This window comes from Pteronotus mesoamericanus, unplaced genomic scaffold, assembly GCF_021234165.1.
Source record: "Pteronotus mesoamericanus isolate MK-2021 breed Mesoamerican mustached bat unplaced genomic scaffold, CSHL_Meso_final contig_116, whole genome shotgun sequence".
In the NCBI taxonomy this organism is placed as follows: Eukaryota; Metazoa; Chordata; class Mammalia; order Chiroptera; family Mormoopidae; genus Pteronotus; species Pteronotus mesoamericanus.
The window spans coordinates 34,456,329-34,479,943 of record NW_026555027.1 but is presented as its reverse complement, the minus strand read 5'-3'; the positions used below and the strand labels follow the sequence as shown (position 1 = coordinate 34,479,943).

Below are 23,615 nucleotides of genomic sequence, written 5' to 3'. Positions count from 1 at the left end.
GGGTGGAACTTTTGTATCTTATGACTGACTAGCTGATTCTTTCTTCAGCTTCTGGAAATAAAAAAGGTGGTGTACCAGATTATTGAACTAGAAAACACTGCAGAAAAACAAATTAGTGAAATGATAAATCCCTTCCTTCATTCCCCCGCCCTACCCAAAGAAGAACTGGTTTTGTCTGATGGCGAAATTACAATGCATGCTTTTTGTGCACTTGTTATACACTGCTAGGCTGCATATAACCATTTAATATTAATTTGTTTACTTCTCACAATATGTTCATGAGGTAAGTAATCTTGCTCTCATTTATGCAAGAAGCAACTGAGACACAGAGAGATTCTGTAACCGGCCTAAAGGCACAGCTTATGACCTGAACCTATGCTCTCCTTCGCCTCCTCGAAAAACCATTTCATCTGACAGAGGGGGACAAGTTGCATAATCACAGATGGTTCCCGCACTCCTCAAATGCTCATTGTAAACTCTGTTTTGAATGAGTTATGGCGACATGGAGACAGAGCTAAAGGATCTGAAATTTTAAGAGGCCATGTTAGAGTAGAAGGTGTGTGAAACGAGGAAGGCGAGGTGGCTGGTTCCTAGACAGGGACACTGGGGAAGAGAAAGAATGTAGTTGTTAACCAAGTTCTACCCCAGGTGTGTTCTGTAATTTCTTTCTCTGGATGCTGGTGAAATCTTGAGTAAAGGTCACATCACAAAGTCTTTGTAACGCTGAGCCTACTTTTGGAAAATCAGAAAAGAGTGGAGCACTGCCTCAGAGGGGGGAAGTACATGTTAGGGACAGGAGGTGTCCACAGAAGGATATGAGCCACAGTAAAAATGCAAAGAAAAATGGTTACAAAAGACCAAGAGGGAGGAACTAATCTAAAGTGAAGGGTGAAATGGTGCAAATTTGTAACCGACTCATCAGCTATAAAGCAATACAAGTATTAAAGCTATATTTGTGCTAAGTACTCTTGAATATATTAAGAATTGTTAAAATCCTTTATACATGTTCCTTGACCTCACCCTTCCCCTTCTTTTCCCTATTACCCACCTCTCCCACCTCCCTTCTTGTTACTGTCGGTTTGTTTTTTATTTCAAAGTTACTGGTTATATAGACAAAGCCAAAGTGGGGAAGGATTGAGGGTGGGAGGTGGGGGTGGGTAGGGCAGGGCAGGGGAAAGCGGTGGCAGGGAAATGGAGACAAATGGATTTGAACAGTAAAAAAAAAAAAAAAAGGACTAAATGATAATGGAAAAAATATAATAAAGATTAAATCTTAAAAAAGGAAAAAATAAAAAAAATACAAGTACAAACAGAAAACAAACAAATAAACAAAAAGGATGGTTAGAATCACTCATTTGTTCTTAAGAACCTGTAGGGTCTGTAGGCCCCGTACTGATGTGTCCGTACAGCTTGATTTCTCCTCCCTTGCACTCACCGGTACGTTGTTTCTGGAAGAAGATCTTTCAGAATGTGGGTGGTGGTATTGCCCACGGTGATGCAAGTGTCTCCAAGATCAATATTGTAAGCAAGGATTTCAGATCCATTATTGCACGGCTCTTCCCAGTTCAGTACAAGGCACACAGAAGGTGAATCAGGGTAGGCATTGAGGGTCTCCTCTTCCAGGACACAGAGAGTGGAGACAGGGTCGGGGGCAGATGCTGGTGTCTGGCAAAGGACAAGCTCACTGTATGGTCCTGCTCCAGCTTGATTGACAGCCTAAAAGACAACAGCAAGAAAAGTCTGTATTACCCCATGATACATTCTAATGTCTCTATGTTAGTTGATGCTAAATAAATAATATATGGTTTACTTCTGGAAATGTAGGTAGAAATAAATCCTAGAAAATGTTCAATTTAACCTGATAAGCACTTTCCAAAAAATGCCAATCACATCGTTTCTGTTAAGCAAAAGATAATAACATCACCCTCATCACTGTTTACACAAAATAATTCAAAAATAGTCCTTTACATTTGCATGGCCCATTGCAGGTTATATACTGTCTTACGTGATCTTCACAATAACCATCTGAGATACACAGTAAATGGCAAGTACTATTCTTACCTGCCTTTCATAGATATATAGGCAAAGATGGGAATGGAATTCAGAAAATCTGACTTTCAACTCCAGTGCTGCCCTGGAAGAGTGACAGGAATTTTGGAAAAGGTCTCTACTGTTTTCCATGAGATTGATAAACTCAGATCTGAAGCCAGTGCTCAGCCTTTTCTAATTTCACCTGAGAGCAGTAATTGACCCCTTCCTCACTCAGCTCTCTTTCAAATACTTCTCGGTCTCCAGGACCCATACTCTTGTTTTTATTCTCTTGCTCTTGCTTCTCAATCCGCTATGCAGGTTGCTACTCATCATCACCCAGATTTTTCAACAGCCAAGGGCCCCAGGGCTCAGGCCTTGGACATCTCTGCTTTTCTGCTCAAACTCTGGGAGATCTCATCTTGTCTCAGGGGACAAATACCATTTATATCCTAACTTCCAAATTCACTTGTGTGACTTGGACCTCTGCCTTAAAAGCCAGCCTAACGTATCCAACTGCCTTTTCGGTGTCTCCATTTGAACGTTAACTAAGCATCTCGAACCCGAGCATCCACGCAGCTCCTGATCGCCACCCCACCACACCTCCTGTAGTTGTCCCCATCCTTCAGCTTGTTCAAGTCACATTCCTGGGGCATCACTGGGTCATCTTTCTTCATCTCCTACCCAGGCCGCCTACACATCCTGTATCACCCTCGTCCAATTACACTCTCTCTCCTCTGGTCACTCTAATGACCTCCTCCCTGGTCTCTGTGACAGCCCTTGCCCCATAGTTTACCTTCACAATGGGCTTACTACTTAAATCCCTTCAATAGCCTCCAACCATATTCAGAATAAATTGTGAAGTCCTCATGACAGCCCACAAAACACTATCTGATATGCTCACCATCACCCTCCCCCCGCGCCCCATCTCCATTCTGATTTCATCACCTACGCCGCACCCCCCCTCAATTACCTGGCTCCAGCCACATGGGCTTCCTTGCTATTCCACAGGTACATCAAGTGTGCTCCCACCGCAGGGCCCTTGCACGCGCCACCCCTTCTGGCCAGAAAGCCTTTTCCTCAGACTTCTGCATACCTCGTTCAACTATATCCTTCAGGCTTTCTTTCGAGTATTGCCTTTTCAGTGAACTATCTCTAAACAAATTTAAATGTGCCCTCCTTTGGGCCCCTATGATTTTGCTCATTTCCTATTTCTCGTCTTTGGCTTATTCTTCATCATGGCATTTATCACCAACATAAAATATACATTTTCATTTAATTATTCCTCTGATTAAAATATAAGTTCCATAAGAGCAAGATCTTATGTGGTGCACTGCTGTATCCCTAGCAACTAGAATAGTACCTGACACGGAAATACCTGCTCAATAAATGTTACTAAAAACATTTTTTCCCTTATAAAGAGAAAAACATTTGGCAGTCTCCTTACGAAAGTGAATATACTCTAAAACTTAGTTCTCATTTACTTCATAGGAGAGCTTATGAGGACAATTACAAAACTTAAAAAAATCTGAGCTCTTAAATCAAAGGTTCAAAACAAAGCTTACAATGTTTGTGTACTACTGCTAATTTCAAGAAGCAAGCTAAAAGCATTCATTTGCTATCAAATCACACTTTTGAAGTTGTAATATTTTGTCATATCTAGCCCTATTTCATAACTTCAATTTAAAAAAAATTTTAATGTTACAATTTATTTTAAGACGATCTATTTAAAGATTTTATTTTTGGGTGCGTATTTATCACAGGGCCAGAAAAATATGACAGATTGGAGCTCAATGCTCATATCAATGGAGGCTTCATATCACCACAGAAAAGAAGGAAAAGAACATGGCTTCTAAGTTGGAACTCTGATCAAAGCTTGAATTCATTAATAATAACTGTGTGATCTTAGGCAAAATATCTCTGAGCCTGTTTTCTAGATATAAAATGGGGACAATACACCTAGTTCACAAAATAGTTATACAAATTAAATTGATTAGCATGTAAAATACTGGCAGAGTGTCAGGCCATCAGTCAGTGCTTCCTGTCTCTCCCTCCCAGAGGGAAAACCGAGAATAAAATAGCATATTTCATACTTAAAAAACTGAAATATTTTATTTTAAACTAATTTTAGACTAACAGAAAAGCTGCAAAAGTAGTACAAGAAATTTCTATCTCTCTCATACCTTGCTTTCCCTAATGTTAACACCTTACAAAACCAGAACCATGATCAAAACAAGAAAATGAACATTGGTACAACTGCACTAACTACATAGAGACCTGATTAAAAGCTTACCAATTTCTCCCACAATGTTCTTTTTGTATTCTAGGATCCCACTTGCTTTTATTAGCTTCATTCTATGGAAAATGCTTTCTTGATTTATACCACTTATTATTACTAGTTTTCAAAGGAAGCAACTCAGAAGAGCCTTTACCCAAACAAACAAACAAAAAAAAAACAACTATGCCTATAATAAACAATATGCCTCCTGTAAACGGAATTACTTTGGCACTTGTTAATTCAAATATTCCTAAGAACATAAAAATTTAAAAATTGTTCTGCAAACAGGCAGTGTTTCACCTAGTTTTTATAAAACACAGTATAGGTATTACAGTGATTTAATTTTTAAGAGACCAAGTATTCAAAAAGAATGTTTGGGTTTTACCCTGATTTTGTAGTAATGTCAAATGAAAATAATTCGTATTCGGTTGGTCGTTAGCAAGAAGTCAACACAGACTGAGCGGACTCTCTTCCCAGCAATAGCAATGGTGGCCTTAAAAGGACTATCCCCTTCACAAGGTCTGACTCATTTTATGAGAAAGAAGTATTTGAAAATATTTTCTGCTTCTGCTTATCAAGACAGGAAGGCACCATCACTCTGCAGACTCTACTCTTACCAGTGTATCTTTTACAGTGCAGTTTGGGAAAGTCCATGCTAACTGACAACACAGACCTTGAAAGGAAAAAAGGAAGTAGAAGGACATTTGAAAGAAAGACCAACATCAAAAAGCACAATGGCATGAAATTCTTTCTTGTGGCGACAGAGAGTTCTCTATTCATATCCTGCCTCGTTCCAAAAACAGGAGAGTGGCATACAATTTAACCTTTTCCCAGTGACTCAGCACTGCCATTATGAAGATGGGACAACGTGCTGTGAGCCTGACTCACTCGCAAAGGGTTAATTATGACTCTGGCGTTCCAGTCAGGAAGGGAGGTATATAATAAACCTCCCTTTCAGAGTTTATTCAGAAATGTTTATGATAAAATAGGACTCCGATTTTTAACAGAAAAGCTTCAGTTGGTCTGGAAAATTAACTTGTGAAGGGGACGTTTTCTCCAAAGAGGCCAGAGATACTGATGTTGATGGATTTGTAATGAGCAATTTGATCTATGAGCTAAATCAGGTGTAAACCTAAATCTGGCATCTTTGCTTCTTTATCTGCTTAAATCTAAATGTGTGTGAAGACAGAATTCTTCAAGGTCAAGAAACACGACTGACTAGCCTTTGTAGCTCTGCTCTTGATCATCCTGATCATCTTTTGATTTTGGCACAAGTAGCGCTCAAGAAATGTTACTGAACAAATGGACAAAAAACAAAACAAACCCAAAACACCTTATTATCTCAGGACAATAAGAAAAAAATCATTTATCCAAGTCAATAAAATCAAAGTGAACCCTTGACTATTGTTACGCTTATGGGCTAGGGGCCAATTGTTCTTGATGTCGTTCTATGTGGTCTCACAAGTGGGAGCTTCCTGATCACCAGCCTCGGTAATTGACACTCACTGGGAAGTGGGAGGTGGGTCCTGTGATCTCATGCAGACTAGTCCACATCACTCTGATGTTTGTTTTAGGCTCCATTTAACAGCTGGCATATAAAATTACTGTCTTTTGCCAGTTCTAAGTGGATTTCCCAATGAAATATACATCACAAAGAAATTCAGACAGAGGATTTTGCCTAAAGAGCTGTGACCCCTTTGTCTTGGACTCAGTGACTTACTCTGGGAATTGATAAACAAGAAAGATACAAGGGTGGTGAGAAGCAGAGAAGAATCTGGTTTTGTTCTTACATTTCAGGATCCCCTAGAGTAACAGGAATTAACTGTAAAATTCATTTTTATTTAAAAGGACTCCTTTTCCCCCCGATACTGTCCCTCTTGGTAGCCTCCACCATGGCCCTTTGAGTAAGTTTCCCAAAGAGCCTTCCAGGGAACAGCAGTGTTTATGAGTAACGTCTGAGTAATGCCAACCCACCTGTAGTCTACAGCAATACTGTGCAGCAGGCAACAGATCCCTTATTGCAAAGCCAGTGTCTGTCCCATGAAAAATGACTTCCAAGGATTCTTCATCCTCTCCCCATTCCAACCTGTACTCTGAGATATCGGCACCAGAGCTTTCAGGACTCTGGAAAGCAGAAATTTAATACGTTAATTTCATTGAGAAGAAAATTCCATGATACTTGTGTTCAACCAACCAAATTAAAAGAGTAACATACTCCAGCATATTTCAAATATATACAAAAGAAAGGTATGAAAGAGACACTAACTTCCTCTCGATTTTGACCAGTGGTAAAATTGCCACAACTCTAAATGCTGTAAGCAAATGCCAAGAAAGATTAACGTGTAAAAGTCACTTATAAGTGAATTTTAGCTTTGAAGAGATTCCTCATAACTTGCTTTTGGGAGCAGATGAAGTCAAAGAAACAGAAACGGATGCAGAACATGTGCTCGACTTACCTCCCAACTCACCAGGACACATCCATCAGGTGTGAAAGAAATACAAGGTGCTCTGCATGGTCCAGGAGGCCCTGCAGCAGTGGTGATTTCTGAGACATCGGAATAGGGGCCATACTGCAAGAGAAAAACACCCGCACGCTTGTATGCATGTGCTTGTGCACACACGTGGATGTGTTCATGCATATGTGTGCATATACAGGCTTATAGCCAAAGAAGGGTTAGGCTAACACCATCATCAATGCAATTGATTAAAAAATGAACTACTGGGCTTTTCACTTTCAATTGAACGTATATGTAAGTCTTTTCCTATATACATTCCCTGAGTAGTAAATGTCTATTTATATATTATTCTTTTTAGTCAAAAGGACAAGGAAGTTGGTTTACCAAACATTTTCCCTTTACTGTGACATGAGAAACAAAAACATGCTGATTCTTGACACAACAGGCATTTTGTTTTAACATTTCTCCCAAAGAATACAAAGTCAGACGTATACTGCAGTTTAATTTTTCATATACAAAAATCTACTGGAAATTGTTGGTTACCAAATCCTTATTTCTTCTAGTTATTGGTATTTTCCATTTTGAAAACTAATAATACTACTCCTGTTACCATTTACTCATCATGTCCCCACCACCTCAACCATTCGAAGGACGGACTATACCCCTCTTTTCTTTAGTTTACCGCAGTGCTCGGAGCCAGCCATCGCTAGAGACTGACAGCATTTTGAGAGATCGGAGTCATGCATTTTAATAGTGGAATGTGTGACACTTCAACGATTTGAGGCAAAGAGTATAATAAAATAACTTCCAGATGGATGAAGTACATGACTATGTTTTTCAAAACGGGGGAAAGAAGATAAATTTTAAAAACCCACACACATTTAAAAAGAACAAACGAAAACGTCTTACGTTTTTCTAACGCAATTTGCAAACATACTGGGTGTAAGGGAAGGTGGGGTGTGGGAGAGAAGCTCTCTGAAATGGCCTCAGAAGATGACTACAAGCCAGGTATATGGCGAACTTCCAACATAACAGGAATAAACCATGGCTAAATATAGTTTTTATGTCATCAATTAATTAAAGATAAGAGTATGTAAAACTCAAATGAGTCGATTCGCACATGAATCTTTGTTACGGCGGAGATCCCCTGAAAAGTTGATGGGGAAAAGGGCCAAGATAAAGGTAAACTGAAGTTTCTGCAGCATCTGTGATCATCACCACCCCATCTCTGTTCACTTATGGAAGTCGGGGTGCAAATGTTTTATCTTCTCATCCACACATTTCATTGTTTAGTTTTGTGTTGTTGTTGTCATTTAAGTAGTTGCGCTATGTCTGAAATGCTTTCCTAATCAGGAATTAGAAGAACTCCAGCTCCTGTTACAAATTTGAGATCTGTCTTCAGACCAAAAATTCTCACAGTCAGTTGTGGCTAACATGAAGTGGGCTAAAACACATTTCCCTTCCAAAGGGTTTGAAAAGCACTACTGAGAACTAGAAAGAGTCACCATCAACTACGTGTCACTCTTAGTTAGGCTTCTTTATGTTAAAATTTTCCATTAATTAATTTGTTCGGAACTCATCCAAACAAATCACCAGCACTTCTGGGGGATGCTAGTGGCAGTCTGCTCTACCGAGACCCTTCTGCCGCCTTTCCTGTTTCTACCCATCTTTGACACTAAAAAGCCCGACAGTTTCTGTGTCATCTCCTCAAAATCCACACCACCCTCCAATTAAAACAAAACAAAACAAAACATCTTTGTGGCTATAATATAAACACATACTTTCAAAACAAAAATACTGCGCTGGTCTCCCTAGCTCAAATTGTTTTTTTGTTTTTATTTTTAACTCTCACCTGAGGATATGTTTATTGATTTTAGAGGGAGAAGAAGGGAGAAGAGAGACAGAGAGAAACATCAATGCGAGAGAGAAACATTGATTAGCTGCCTCCCATGTGCACCCTGATGGGGGATCAAACCCACAACCTAAGTATGTGCCCTGACTAGGAATCGAACTCTCAACCTTTTGGTGAAGGGGAAGACACCCCAATCAATGAACCACCCAGCCAGCGCTACAGCATTTCAGTTTTGAAACTAACTTAAGTCTTTGCTGGGTAATTTAGACAATATGGGAAAGGAATATTTTTGTACATACTAGTTTTAATTTCTCATAACTGATTAAGAGAGTCAATAGGGCAAATGGGAAACTTTTTAAACCAATAAATGCACCTAAAGAATGATCCTTTCATTCGCCTTAAACTCTATCTTAACAGAACGATGCAAGGACATAACAAAATTTCCAATGCTGGGAATATGAAATCACCTACTATCAAATCAGAAAGATTTGATATGCATTTCTTTAATGGTGATCAAGGTTGGCTAGATACTGGAGAGGAATTTCAGGAAGGTAGAAACCAAAGTGTTAAAACCTTCTACTCACCCCTCCGTCATTCAAAGCCCGCACTCTGAAACGATACACGGTTCCAGGAAGCAGGTTGCCAACGGTGCACTCGAGGTCTGGCCCATGGTACACCTCTGATGCTACATCCTCGGGCTCTGTCATCTCCACACTGTACTCTGAGACCTCACAGCCGCTTTCAGAGGCAGGGACATCTAGGAATGAAGAAGGGTTCATATCACATCCTTTCTGTGCTTCGGTTGGCAAAAATCATACCTGATTTTCCACAAGGTTTGCAAAATGTCATGTAGGTGGCCCCTCCTCAGTATCTTTCTTACAAAAGAACCCTCCCCCATAAAATAAAAAAAGAAAAAAGTTTCAAAAAAAAAAAAAAAAAAGGTTTCTGAGTGATGTTATGAATACTTTCCAAAGCAAGTACATTTAAGTATGTTAATAAAATAATTTGAAAACAGTAGAACCATTAGGCAAATTTCTTTACATTCTAAGGAAAGGGAAAAAAAAGAAGAAAATCTCTTTTGACATCAAACCAAAGGTCACATTAAATCAAGACAGATGACCTAAAGTTGGGGTGATATTTTATATTTTAGTTATAAATGATTGGAAAAAAATAGTCTGATAGAGTTCTGCAGGTTTGTATTTGCAATTCTACGTTCTGTAAACTGCTGATACAAGAAATGCTAATATAGCTTGAATCAAAACGAGACCCACACATGAAAGAGCAGCAAAGATGAGGCGGGATCAGATGGTACCTCATGTCTTGGTTTAATCTCTAAATGGAGTACAACCTTTTTTTTTTTTTTCCAAATGAAAGAAGTTAAAATAACTCTTGAAAAAGATGGGCTGCTCTGGAACACTTCCTAGAAAAATGCCCTCTGCAGGGCAGAGGACGAACCACATGTGTGGTACCATCAGGAAGAGGACGGTGAAGTGAACAACAGCAAGCAGGAGAACACAAACCCATGCCAATGTACAGTAAAAAAGATATGGGCATTTTTCAACAGAAAAAAATGTCAGTTTTCAGAAGGAAGACTTCCAACTTAATTTCAAAGCATTATGCCTTCACCTTGATCCACAATTGCCCAAATTGTCCATGTCAATGTGAAAACTGGTTCACTCACCCCACTCTAAGTGGACTTCTTTGTGCTTTGGTCTACCCAAAACCCTCGGTGGTCGGCACTGACCTGGTGCAATGCTTAGTGTGCGAACGGGGAGACTTTCCGAACACTGCAGGAGAAACACCGGAGAGAGCCATCTCTTAGTTACTGTAAATTTATTAGACCTCTATATACCAGGCAAATTCCACCCGTAACCATAAATGCTTCCAAAAGGGGGTTACACATTGCAAGTGTACATGCGATTTTTTGTGCAACGAGATCTTCATGTGTGTGTTTTAAGTGTGGCCATTTACTGCATATGGCACTTGTAAAAAAGATTATTCCTGAGGTCAGATTTGTAGAAAGGAGTGTCGCATATGCTAAGCTAGGCAAACAATTATTTTCCTTTAAACCGAAATTAGAAAGACCCTTCATGAGGACAGAAGAGGACACAAAACAACAGCTGGATGAAAATTTTAAATGGTGTCATAAATGGCCAACCATCCACATACAGAGCAGAGAAGCAAATAAAGTCAGTATTAATCAACTGAGTCTGACATTAGCCAGCGCGTTCTATTAATGCAAAAATAAGTAGGTCTTCTTTTGCAGGAACTGGCTGAGTAAGGCGGAGGGTGTGGACGCTGAACCCCTTTTTGAGGCAGGAGAGAACAAGGCAGAGCTATGCAGCTCAAGCAAACTCATTCTTCTTCCTGAGGGGCCGCGCAGAGATGCACTCTCTACCCTGAGCAGCAGCACAGCCTCTTGTGAGCCTGGCGCAGTGTCTCACACAGGGCAGGTGCCTGCTGATAATCTGTGCCTTTGGTGTGGAGATATCCCACCTGGGGAGGCACCCCCACAAGCTCTGCAAAAGAATGGTCTACCTGGACCTCCTTTTCACAAGGAGTCTGTATGGTCAGTCTAAACATTACAGTGTCTGTCTATGGCGGGCGGGGAGAGAAAAATAATACAAGACAACACTGGAGGTGGGTTGATTGGCAAAATTAAGCACCCAGATGACAGGTATTCTCTTAAAAAGTCAACTCAGCACAAGGCTACAAGCCACCTTCTTTTAATCTCTAAATATCTGTCTCCCTCAATATTAATGGTTTCAAACCACAGTATTAAATATCTGTACAACAAAAATTTCTTTACCATCTTGTCCTTCATTTTCTAAATCTAAGTTATAGCCATTTAGACAACAACTATCTCACTTTTAGAGCCCTTCTTGTGTATTTATTAGGTTATTCTGAGCCTCTGAGAACACTGTGTGGTTGAAACCAAGGCTCTCAACACATGAACCAGCTGCTCTGAAGCCGTATAAACAGTATAAATTAAGAAACCTGCAGATGTGCACGTTGGGTGATGCACAACCACACGTGGTGCCATTCATCACAGATGTACGTGGGTTTTATAGTCACTTTCCAGCAGATGGCAGTAAAGTTCCTCGAGGAAGGTGTGTCTCACCTTCTTACAAATGTGTCAGCAGTGGAGCTGTGCAGGACATCTTTCATTTTGACTCGTTTCTATGCTTTTCTAGCATTGCGATAACTGAGGTTCCCCTTATTTAGCTAATACAAACTCCAGACAACACTCAGTTTTCAATGGTCACATGGGATCACAACAAAACCTCGTAAGAAATAACAAAGTGACAAATGTACCTGAAAATATCACAATTTAGTTGAGATTATCTGGGCCTATCTTTTAGGTCCTCTAAAGCACAATTCAAAAAAGTGGTCCATTTTTAAACAGTAATTTTATCCTGATGTCACTGATGGGTTGTCTGAAGTTGACGAAAGATGTTAACTTGAATTTATACCGCAACATCACCCACCTGACTGTGTCCGCCAGTGCTGATGCAGCATGCTCGGAGTTTGTACAAAGTGCCTGGTTTCAAGTGGGTGAACGTGTATTCTGTAGCTGATCCGCTGTATGCCACATCCCACTGACCTGCTGTAAAACAAGGCTCGTGTATGAGTTTGTCTTTGGCAAAAATGTAAATAGTATCAACAGCTAATCAAAATAAATAAATAAAAGCTTTAAGTTTTCCATGAAAACGAGCATCTCCTATTCTTTTTTTTCCCCCCAATAGCCAAAGGGCCCTCTTTCCATTTCCTTCACAAAGTTAAATATTAAAATAACATGGAGTCATTTTTAATACTAGGTACTGCTGGCTAGACTACGAAATAATACCATTATTACATTTTCCGACTATGAGAGGTTTAGGTGCTGGAAAGCACTTGGGTCTGCAGCTGCTGGCACGTGGGGGTGGTGAGAGGAGCCAGGACCGTGTCGGGGACGCTGAGACTCGGTCCTGCTACGGTGGGGGGCCCGGGGCCAGCTGGGCCTGGGGAAGGCTGCTCGGGCATGAGGGTTCTGGACCGTCTGCTGAAGAGCTTCTCCCTGCTTTTATCTGCCTGGAGGTTGCCAGGAGGGAAATGGAGTGAAATCCTCCCGTTACAGGCTGAGTCTTTTGGGTAAGGCCCGCTGTCTTCATGAAGCCCCACTTACAAGACAAAAAATGCCTGAGAGTATAACAAAGAGGAAACACTCAGTGTGTGACCCAGTTATCTGACCACTTCTTGGGATTAAAGAAAGCAATCAGGGCCCCTGGAGAAGTCTGGGGGCCTGATGAAGCTGACGCCACCAGGGTGCAAATTTGTGGGGCTGCTTCGACCCGCTGCCAGTCCGGGCTGCTGGGATGTCTTTTCCTTCTCTTTCCCTCTCAGTAATGCTACATTTCCAGTTAACTGTTTTACAAAAGCCTTTCACTCCATGAAGCTGTTGTCGGGAAGTTATTTTTACCTTATTCTGTGATATTTTACTAAAGTAACTTCCATGAATTACCACAGCTACTTATTCAGTTAGATTTACACTTAAGTTACACGCACTAGGGCCACAGAAGAAGGGGGAATATTAAAGATAATTATCTTGACATCGCTGATTAGGAAACCTTTACTGAAAAGCTGAATGGGAATAAGGACCACTGAAAAGTTTCAATTAATCATTCTGTGTACTAGTAAAACTGTGGACTTAAGTAGAGAATGGTGTCTACTTTTGACTTGTCATCAGTGGTCAAGAGAGCCACGGAAATTCAAAATACACTTAGGTTTTCACAGTGAGCCACTGCACATATATATGTGCCTTGTCTCTTAGGTGGGTTTTCTAACATAAAGAATATGATCTTGTGTTTTCAACAGCTGTGCCTATCTCAAAGCATTCTCATGTTTCTAGCTTAAAATAGAACCCGATTAACATGAAAACCAAAGTACTCCAGGTGGTCATTGTGGTACAGAATAAAGGGCTAGCCACACACCTGGATTACTTGTTTGTAAAAGTTACTGTTAACTCTTTTTCTTGCAGTATGTAGGGCTTCTGTGTAGGGGTCACTTTTGATTAAGACAGTGAATACAATGATTATTAGAATAGTGAGATAAATCATTTTTAAAGCTCTGATGACTATACTTTTTTCAAAAAGCTTAATGAATTTTATTAGAAAGATCTAAGGATTTTTAAAAAGGCACTATTTATGGAACTTGATTCACAACATTGTCCCACTTTAGTCCACACAGCATGATAGGTAATGAATAAATATTCTGACTCAGAAACCATAACAAAGATGAAACGAACATTTTCTAACTTGTTATAAAAGCATAGCACTTGTCACTAGCCCACAGTGATACTGTACTCTGTTTGTCGTCATCGTACATGGGAATTTGCAGGCTACCAAACTTGTCTGCTTTCTCCACCTTATCTTTTCTGCTGATTGCTTCTGACATTCTGCTTATAAGAATTTCCAGAGAAAGTGTACTACGGGAGGGGAAGAGAGCTAAACGGAATTAGTTTATTAATTAGGCCTCTGACTAAAAGACATAACACAGAAAATTTTAAAACATGATAAAAAATGTACATTTCAAGCAGACTCTGCTCCTTGATGCTGTGTTTGAAAGAAAAGAACTGTCAATATGTGATTAAGATTCCTTTATTACAGTAGCTCTACCATTAGAATGAATGCTTGCCCACTATTACTATTAAAATGTTTAACATATTAGAAACATAGGGCTTGCTTTTGGACTTGAATAAAACCACATCCAAAAACTTTACCTTCCGAATTTCCATCAGTAATCTCCAGCAAGTACTTGAGTATTTCTGAACCACCATTGTCCTTCGGAGGATCTGGAAATTAAGCAAATGCTATGTTAATTATGAAAGGACATTTATTTTTATTGGTAAATGTCATTGAAACTCATAAAATCATTTAATATTATACTGCCTTAATTCTGTATTTAACGAAAAGGCACAATTAATGTTATTTCATCCAATTCCTTTCTTGACAAACAAAAGAAACAAAAACACAAGAAACTGTAAATGCTACCAGATTATTCAAAGTTCTTAGAACTAGAAATGGCAGAGTGTTTATCTAGTGAAGCATCAGCAAACTCAGAATATAAATTGATTTTTCTAAGATGTATGTTAATACATTTAGAGACTTCTGAAATCTCATCTTTCATATTCAGTAATTTTTATATAAGACGAAATTTTATATTTCTTTTTATTTCACTTATATTATCACTGACCACATTCTTAAGAGATGGATGATGAAGGAAAGAAGAGTGCAAAATTTATTGACAAAATAAATAAAACATCAGAAGGTAATAAATCTGTACCATCATAGTTTTCTATCAATCAAACTTTATATCCCAAGTGGAACTAATATAAAACCAGAGTTATGGATCAATGAGTACAGACACTAAAAAGGCAGTTTGAAGAAGAGGTTCTGGCTTATCACCAAAGCCCTGCATCACTTTGGGTATTTAGTCTACTCCTAACTGCATGCAAGAGTTTTCTTTTCTGAGCAGAAGTATATCTTGCACTGTAATTCTGTAAGACTATGCAGGATTTACCTCTACTATCAGTCAGCCACCTCTGTATTTTAGGTGTACTCTCAGATTACCCATCTAGATTTAGAAACTTTATTTCCCTTCTCCTTTCACCTGCTGTTTCCATTAATATATACAGACTTCAGTAACAGATATTTAAAACAATAATTATAAGTTAAATATTATAGCATATGGCTAATAAAAGTAAATATATGGTGTTAACAGAACTTTCTAAGATTTTCTGAGGAAAAAAAGCTTTACAGTCTGGCTAACAGCACATCTAAATTTTTACAGTTTCTCTTAATCATATCGATCTTCCAGGGAAATACATACCCTAATAATTCTGTCTCAAAATTATTAGGTAATTTGAAAGTTATATGTCTCAGTGGTTAGTTTCCAACAATGATTTAATAATATTTTAAATTCCCTTTATATTACTTGGCTGCCATGTAAAATCTTATTTTAAATTTCTACTGGGTTTTTTCTTTTTCTTTTTCTGCCTTTTAGGTAGCTAACATTATTATGACATTAGTGATAATTATATACATATCATAAAAGTTTTATATGGAATTGCAAATGTTTATCAACATTCTAATGGCATTCATGTCCTTAAAATAGAAGCAGCAGAGGTGAGCCGCAATACCTTTCTACCTGACGCCCTCAGTCACTATAAAATGAACTTAAATATGAAAAATTCCTGAAGTTGAAGACCTCCAGCTGGTCATATACAAATGACAACAACAACTAAAGTTTTCCCAATTCATTTTAACTTGAACATTGTTCATGTCAAAATTTACTCATGATGGCATACCTAAACTTTGAAATTTATCTTCAATACTAACTTTATAATTCAATTTTTTACATTAAAGGACTGCTTTCTTAAGAGCAAGCTACTGAAGAATGAACTATTCAGAGTACTAAATTCAAATCAATAATACATTAAAAATATGAGGAAAACTATGTAATACAGGAAAATCAGAAAGTAAGTGAGATGCTTTTAATATTGTTCATTTTACTAATTCGTGGAGTTCTCTGGATGTTTCTCCTGTGTTTTTTCCAAATTTGTAAAACTCCAGTAAGTATAGTACTAGTGCCCTTTTAATTTTTATTTTGGTTTGTGACTGCATTAAATTAACATATTTTTAAAAATCTGCCCAAAAAGAAGTAACAGCAGCAAAACGTACCCCACTTGACACTAAAGCCATGCGACGTGACTGGGCCTTTAACGAGGGGTCTTGTAGGTGGTCCAGGCCTGTCAGGACTTGTCGTACAAACCAAGACTTCACTTGGACAACTTTTCCCTTCCGGATTAGAAGCAGTCAGCTGAACCACAACCAGGAAAACATAAACATGCTTGAGATACCAGCTATTAAATCAGGGATGATTTTTTTTAACATGGCCAGATCAGGGCATCCATAAACTCTCACAGACACACACACATACACATTTTCTCTCTCAATCTCAAACTACTCATTTGTGTTTACGAAGTACTCATTTTCCGTATCGTTGGCTATTAACAATTAAAAATAAAATAAGGTGGGTTTTAGCTAAGGAAGTTTTTACCCTTTCAAGAAGACATAAAACAATGCCAGTGTATCAGCATCCCATTCTTAGGTTTTGGGGAGGAATATACATGGAAGCGGGAGAAAGTAGACACAAATAACTTCACTTGCTGAAGAGCAAGGAGGGCAATGCCACCTTGTGGAGAAACGCTGGTAGTATAGCTATATTCTCACAGCCAGGGTCACATAGCAAGGGTTTTTTAAAATCTCAAAAATGATCATTTTTCTCAAACAGTCACAACCTTCACTTGATAATTTGACAGCTGTTTACTGAGTGACTACTACATTCCCAGTAACACCACTTGACCCCCAAATTACAGCAAGGAGGGTGGAATCTTCTCTCCAAAAGGCACGCCGTCACGTTAGAAAATGAGTACTGTGCGCGGGGTCAGTAAACAGGGCTGCAGCAGCCTGGTTCTCCCTCTTTTAACGATCGCAACGCACTGGTTTTGGCTACGGCATAAAGTCCTACATTGACTTTAATGGTGGTTGTGAATAACCAAAACAAAAGCTTAAGTGGGAAGGAAGTGGGTAAAGAAAAATAAAAATGGCCGAGGAGACAAAAAATGGGCAGAAGAGCAAAGGAAAACGGAGAGTAAAAGGGAAATCTGATTAAATGGAGAAATAGCAAAGAGAGGGGTGTGACATGCAGGTGAGAGACAGGTGCACCGAGCATTTGGTTTGGGTCTTCCTGGGGGAGATCATCTGGCCATGCTGCACTACAATTTATTACAGCACATTACAACAGTTTTCTCTCTCAAAAGTAGATTTTAAAATTTTGGTGTGCATTTTTTAATGTTTCTTTAAAAATGTAAACACACTGAATTTTAAAAAATGTTTTAACCTGTAGAGTCAATTTACAATAGTTAATGGGTGAAACAAAATACAGGTTCTTTTTTAAGCAGTGAAGGTATCAAAATGACTGACTCACCCTGAATTTATACTGTGTGCTTCTTCTGAGATTTTTCACAGTACAGGTTAAATCCTCTCCAGTGTATTTTGGGTGGAAAAGGTTATCCTGAAAAGGCAAAGCCAGAAAGAAACATCAGTACCATAAAATCTGGGCATTAAACACCTGTGCAGGTAGGATTTTTCTGTTGCCTCTTTCCGCCACCACCCGTGGGCCAGAGGTCTGGCAGCTCCTGCGAAAGCGCCCGGAGCCCTTGGCGCTGCGGACAGCACTCTCGCTTTAGGTCAAGACTTGATACTGTCACACTTTAATTTCTCCTGGGTTTGCTCAGCTTTATCATGAGGCTAATATTAATGTGGATGAGAACAATGCTCTCAGAGAGAATGTAAAAATTTGCTTTGGAATAGATATCCCCATATGCTTTCCTTTAGAGCAAACTTTCCCTGATTACTAAATAAGCATTTTAAACAAAGAACTTAACCACCAAATGGTGCTTGTTACAAGGCAGTATGTACTTTAAAAAATTATTTAATGTTGTCCTGAAAAAAGCCTCTTGTATTGAGGCCTGCACTGTCAAGCTGCAATGTGCGACGCAATACACTGTGGCTGAGATTTCTGACCACGCAGTGTCCTGTTCTGGCCAAGGAAGAAAGGACAACTTGGATGGGGAAGACATGGTCCTTTAAGAGAATAAACAGCCCACTAAAATCTGAATGTACAGAATTCATTCAGTATTATTATAATCCATCCATCCATCCACCTACCCATCCATACAATATCACTGAGCACCTTCTATGCATCAGGCTCTTTTCTAGGCTCTAGGGGTTCAGCTCTGCCCAAGGACAAAGCCTTGCCCAAAGAAACTATGTGCCGGTTGGAGAAAGTGACTAAAACAAAACCAAACCTAAATATAAGTATGAAGCATATCATACGGCGTTAAACACTAGGACAGAAAAAAATAAGCTGGGTAAAAGGGCAGAATGGTGGACTTGGTAAGGTGCTGCTTTCTATAGCTGCACAGGTTAAATAAGGCAGCCACGTGTGGTTCTTCAAAACTTAAATACAATTAGAAATTCAATTCCTTGGGCCCACAACCACATTTCAAGTGCTCAACAGTCAGGTGGAATTAGGTACTACCTTACCGGACAGCACAAACTATTGAATGTTTTTTACCGTGGAAAGTTGGATGAGACTGCACAGTTTCACAGGTCAGGAAAGGGCTCTCCACAGAGGTGACGTGTGAGAAGACCGACCTCAAGGAAATGAGGGAAGTGAGTCAAAGCTCCCTGGAAGGGCGTTCTAGCCATGAGGCTTAGGAGCTGTGAAGGCCCTGCAGCCAGGGCATGCAGGGTGTGCTCGCTGAGACTCCAGTGGCAGGGACAAAGGCTCCAACAGCCGAGGACCTGTGGACCCTGGAAGAGCTGCGGCTCTTACTCTGGGAGGCAGAGGGCAGCACTGAGAAGGGACGGGTTTTGAGCCCAGCACCGACAGGATCACCCAGGCTTCCTGGGGAGGGCTGAGTCTAGTATAGTAAGGGGGACGGTGGGGAAGATACTTAAGAAGCCATCCCAATAATCCAGAGTTAAGACTACGGTGGCCTGTAAGAGAGTCGTAGCCATGGAGATGTTGAGAATAGTGACATTTCTGAATAATTCCTGAAGGAAGATTTAAAAGGATTTGCTGACTGATTATAAATGGAGTCAAGCATGGCTGCAAGGATTTTTTAGTTCCCCAGTTGAAGGATGGAGGTGCCATGGACTGAAATAGGAAAGACTGTGGAAAGGACAGGCTGTTGCTGTTGGTGGTAGCTGTACTGGATGATATTAAGAGTTCGGCCCTGAATTTGTGTAGCGAATCTAATTTCATGCAGTCCCCTAGCTATGCCAGTACTGACTGACACAGAACACAAGCAAGGGTATAAAATCGGCAAAACTTACATTCTCATCCTCCTGGATTTCCAAGGTGTAGGTGACCGCCTCCTCGGGTGAACAGCCTTCGGGTTTATTCCACTGCAACATGACCCATGTGACCCCAGCTCGAACAAGTCGTGGTGCAGAGGGCATCTGAGGAATGTTTCCTAATGTGTAGCATACCACCTCTTGGCTATAACCACTGGAGAGAAATAAGCCCATGGGCACACGGGTTTAGGAGTGCGTGAAGGGCCTCAGCGTTTTAAATGTTGAGGCTAAAAGCCTGCCTCCTGCCCAAGCCGCTTGGGTAAGAGAGTCGGGCCTGAGGGGTTCAGCAAGCAAAGGAAGGCATTTTGAGATTCTTCTGACCACAACTTATTTGCCAATACCCCCACTCTAGTCTGCTGCTTTGAAGGCACACCCCATTACAGGACAAAATGTAAGAACTTATTTTCCCCCAAAAGCAACCTGCAGGAAGCACAACTTAATGCAATGGTTATCAAGCTATGAGCCACAGCGACAAAGGAGTCTTTGAATCAATGTGAGCATAAACAATGAGTGTCAATAAAATGTTTTACAAATATATACAGTGCATTTTTTCAAATGTTTGTGGGTGCTTCCAATCATTTACAAATTCTTGAACCACGGAAGCCTTTTTATTATCACTTTTTCAACCAATGAACTCTAAAACTACAAAGGCTATCATGGGTGGAGATGGGGAACTGTAAAAACCCTGTGATGCTAAAATGTTTTCTTTTTAGGTTCAAAGAAAGGTTGGGGGCCAAAGATGTGCTGAGCCTCTAGGATTTTCAATAAGCGGTGATGAAAAAGATTTTCCCCTTAATCAAGAGCTACCAAGCGACTACACTTGAAATGGGGTCTTTTCAAAGCCTCTGCCATCCCCTGACTCTTGAATGTACACATGCTCTTGTCTTCCTCCTGCAGCCTGCAAACTGTTGTGAGCCAGAGGTTCATATTTTCTCCCCTCCTGTTGTATCTGACCTCAGCTGGACAACAATGGCTGGCCCAGCACCCCTTTCTTTGTATCAGGAGATACATATAATTGAAAAAGGTGACAGAATGAGTAGCTTGCTAAAGTGATGAGAGAAAAAGACACGTGATCTGGAAAAAAAAATGCAGCCCCAAGAGGGATTCTTGTCAATATCTGCACTGCTACCTTCATCTTGGTTCGCAAACATGCCTCACGGGGCCTTTGCGTTACAGCTTGCAAGATTGCAAAGAGGCCGCCCAGCGGCATTATCGCTGTAGAAGAGGCCTTCTACTCTCTGGTTAAGGTTCCAGCTTGAAAAATCTCAAGCTGGCTCAGCGTGGAGGCAGCGGGCATCCTCATGCCTTCCAGCAGTATGAGAGGAGGCTCAGAATGACCATGCAAATGAGGACAAGGAAATGCCATACCTGGTACCGATGTCATTCCGGGCAGCCAGCCTGAACGTGTACCCCATTGCCGGAAAAAGCTTTGTCAACTTGCAGTGCTTTTGGCTCCCAAAGAAGCACTGTCTGAAACCACTGTTTTTTTTTCCCTGAGAGAAAAGTGAAACAAGGCACATCAATTTTTAAAAAAATAAATAGCCGTAAGAAAATGAAGGAACATTTTGAATAACTGTTTAACTTCCTAGTATGGATAACTAAACCAAGAGCAAGAACGCTTCTGGCAAACTGTTTGGGTTGCACATAAACGTGCTCTCAATGAAATGTCATCCTTAACATAAAGGCACTAAAGAAAACTCCATAACTGAGATGAATAATGCATTATACTTATGATATTCCTAAGGTGGCTTTGGCTTACAAAATAAAACGGTCCTCTCAGGCACACGACAAGGGCCAATTTCTGAGATCTTCCTCACTCAGGTTGGTCAAACTGCCCAATCTGACAAACTGAGAGGAAGTTTGCAGCCCTCGAGGGATCGCCCGTTTGGGACACGCACAGTCCTTGCCAGCGTCTGCCACACAGCTGAGGACCGTCTGTGCAGCTTGGCCTGCCACAGAAAGCCTCCCCCGTCGCCTCTCTCCTCTCCTGTCTTGCAGCAGCCACCAGCCTCCACACTTGTACATTCCAGTGATGGTGAGCTATTTGCTCACTGATCCCTAAATACTGGTCACATGCCTTTGAATCATCTCGTCCACATCTGCTTTTCTCATAGCAGTGCTTTGGACATTCTCGGAGCTCAATCAATGCTTGCAGAGGTGAAATGAATGTCTGATAAGCACTTGGAACATCAATTAAATTCATTTGTATGTATTACAGCTACTCTTAAGTGTCTTATGAGACTGGAAATATATATTTTAATGCCTTTCTAGCCTTACATGATGCTTCAAATTCCTTGAAGTGAAAAGAAAACACTCCAATGGGTTCTCTTAATAGGCCAATGAAAAAGGAAAAACAAAAAACTAACAAAAAACTGGACTGCACTGTGCCATGCTCAGAGGCATGAAATACTCACGTCAGCAGTTCGCTAGAACAAATATTTCCTACCCATAATCCACAGTATTTTATCTATGTTCATGCAAAGAAAGACACCTGCTAACATTGAAAGCATCTTAGCATTCTAATCAGGTGGCTGTGTCCTGGGCCTTCAGAAATACGTCTGACGTTCTCGGTTTAGTGTATAAAAAAAAGCAGCACATTTTTCTCCTAAGCAAACTCAAACATTTCCTTCCTTAAAGCAGACCTCCAAATGCTTACCATTAAAACACATTCCAGGTAAATTTTAATTAAAAATAAAATAAACAAGTAGTTTAAAGTGTCACTAGGGTGATGAGATGAAAAAGAACCATGCCACATACACCCTCACATTGACCCTTCCCCACCCTCCCCTCCCTGGGCAAGGTGGTGCCTTTCAAGGAAGGAAGGAGAAGTCCAAATAGTCTTTAAGATCCAGAGCTCTTTTTATCAAGGGTTCAAAGGACATTCGGGTGCCAACAGTAAAGCGTAACATTTCCCCGCTGCTACTTGAGTGAAGTCACTGTGTCCTTGCGCTTACTTTAACCTTCAGTATTAAGATTGCTGCAGACGATTTATTCCTATAAAAGCTCTTTATACATACATTTGCATAATTACATCCAGTGTCTGATTACACTCTCTGCCCTGGTATGTTCTGTATCCCTTTCAGGCTGTAGTATGATCTACCTTCTTTTTCCTCTATTTCTGAGCGCAGAGTAAACAGAGCAAGAAAGGCACATCCTGCCGCCACGGAAGCCTCATCCCTTCCAAACCCAACGTTGGCTCCCCTTCAATGCCTCATTTTTCCTATTTCTTTGTTTGGTCTCCTTTGCCCATTTCTGGCGCTCAGAACTACAGCCAGTAAATAAAAGTCAGTCTGTTCCTTACTAGGTTGATTTGCTTTAATATGGCGAAAACCAGACTGTCTGTGATTTAAATGAGAAAAAAAGAGTGGGGAGGCATCAATGATGAGAACTAGACTTTTTATTTTTTAAAGGGCCATACAGTGGGGCTCGCTAAAGAAGGGGGGCAGGGAGGGGGAAGGCATTCTGGAAACTAAGCCATTTCCTATGTTGCTAACGTTTTTATTTTTAATTTCTACTTCAGTATCAGGAACAATTGCTAAATAACTCCAACTTGTTTAGACAAAGTATGCCAAATTTTCCATCTTACTGCCTTCCAAGATATACTTTGTGCATGGTCCTTAAGAACATGAAAAAAAGACCCAGATTTGCAGGAACCTTAGGATCAAGTTTTAGAATCAATTACTATAGAGTCAGAGGGGGGAAGGGTACAAATAGTCCATAGAGTTAAAGAAGTAAGGCTTACTGGTGAATTTTTAGAAGTCACTGAGAATAAAGCAAACACAATGGGAAGTACATTAAAATATTTCAGTCACGAGAGAAGCTTTTGAGTAAAAGGAAATATTCATGTATGACATGGAGATTATTTTAAAAAGGCCACTGGGGAAGAAAAAATAATATTCATAAAAGTCATTGCAGGTAAAAGTAATCTACAACTGAGAAACAAGCAAATGAGGATGGAGAAACCTCACGGCTACAACTGTCTGGGAGGCTTAGGCATAAAGGTACATGTTGAAAGGTAGAGGTGACGTAGAGAATCT

General features: G+C 40.1%; 1 protein-coding gene across 3 annotated transcripts in view; it reads right to left on the bottom strand.

The window, feature by feature from the left end:
* Positions 1 to 23,615, bottom strand: part of FNDC3B (fibronectin type III domain containing 3B) — a 311,713-nt gene that overhangs the window by 38,681 nt on the left and 249,417 nt on the right. For 2 of the 3 annotated variants that reach the window (XM_054580585.1, XM_054580576.1), the window contains exons 12-22: positions 20,947 to 21,071; positions 19,558 to 19,732; positions 17,642 to 17,728; positions 16,333 to 16,471; positions 14,373 to 14,444; positions 12,103 to 12,221; positions 10,296 to 10,401; positions 9,199 to 9,371; positions 6,763 to 6,876; positions 6,281 to 6,430; positions 1,436 to 1,716 (exon numbers count right to left, since the gene is read on the bottom strand). In XM_054580585.1, coding sequence (XP_054436560.1) covers positions 1,436 to 1,716; positions 6,281 to 6,430; positions 6,763 to 6,876; positions 9,199 to 9,371; positions 10,296 to 10,401; positions 12,103 to 12,221; positions 14,373 to 14,444; positions 16,333 to 16,471; positions 17,642 to 17,728; positions 19,558 to 19,732; positions 20,947 to 21,071 — 1,541 coding nt within the window. The remainder of the gene's footprint in view (positions 1 to 1,435; positions 1,717 to 6,280; positions 6,431 to 6,762; positions 6,877 to 9,198; positions 9,372 to 10,295; positions 10,402 to 12,102; positions 12,222 to 14,372; positions 14,445 to 16,332; positions 16,472 to 17,641; positions 17,729 to 19,557; positions 19,733 to 20,946; positions 21,072 to 23,615) is intronic. The other variant, XM_054580593.1, reaches the window with a different exon arrangement.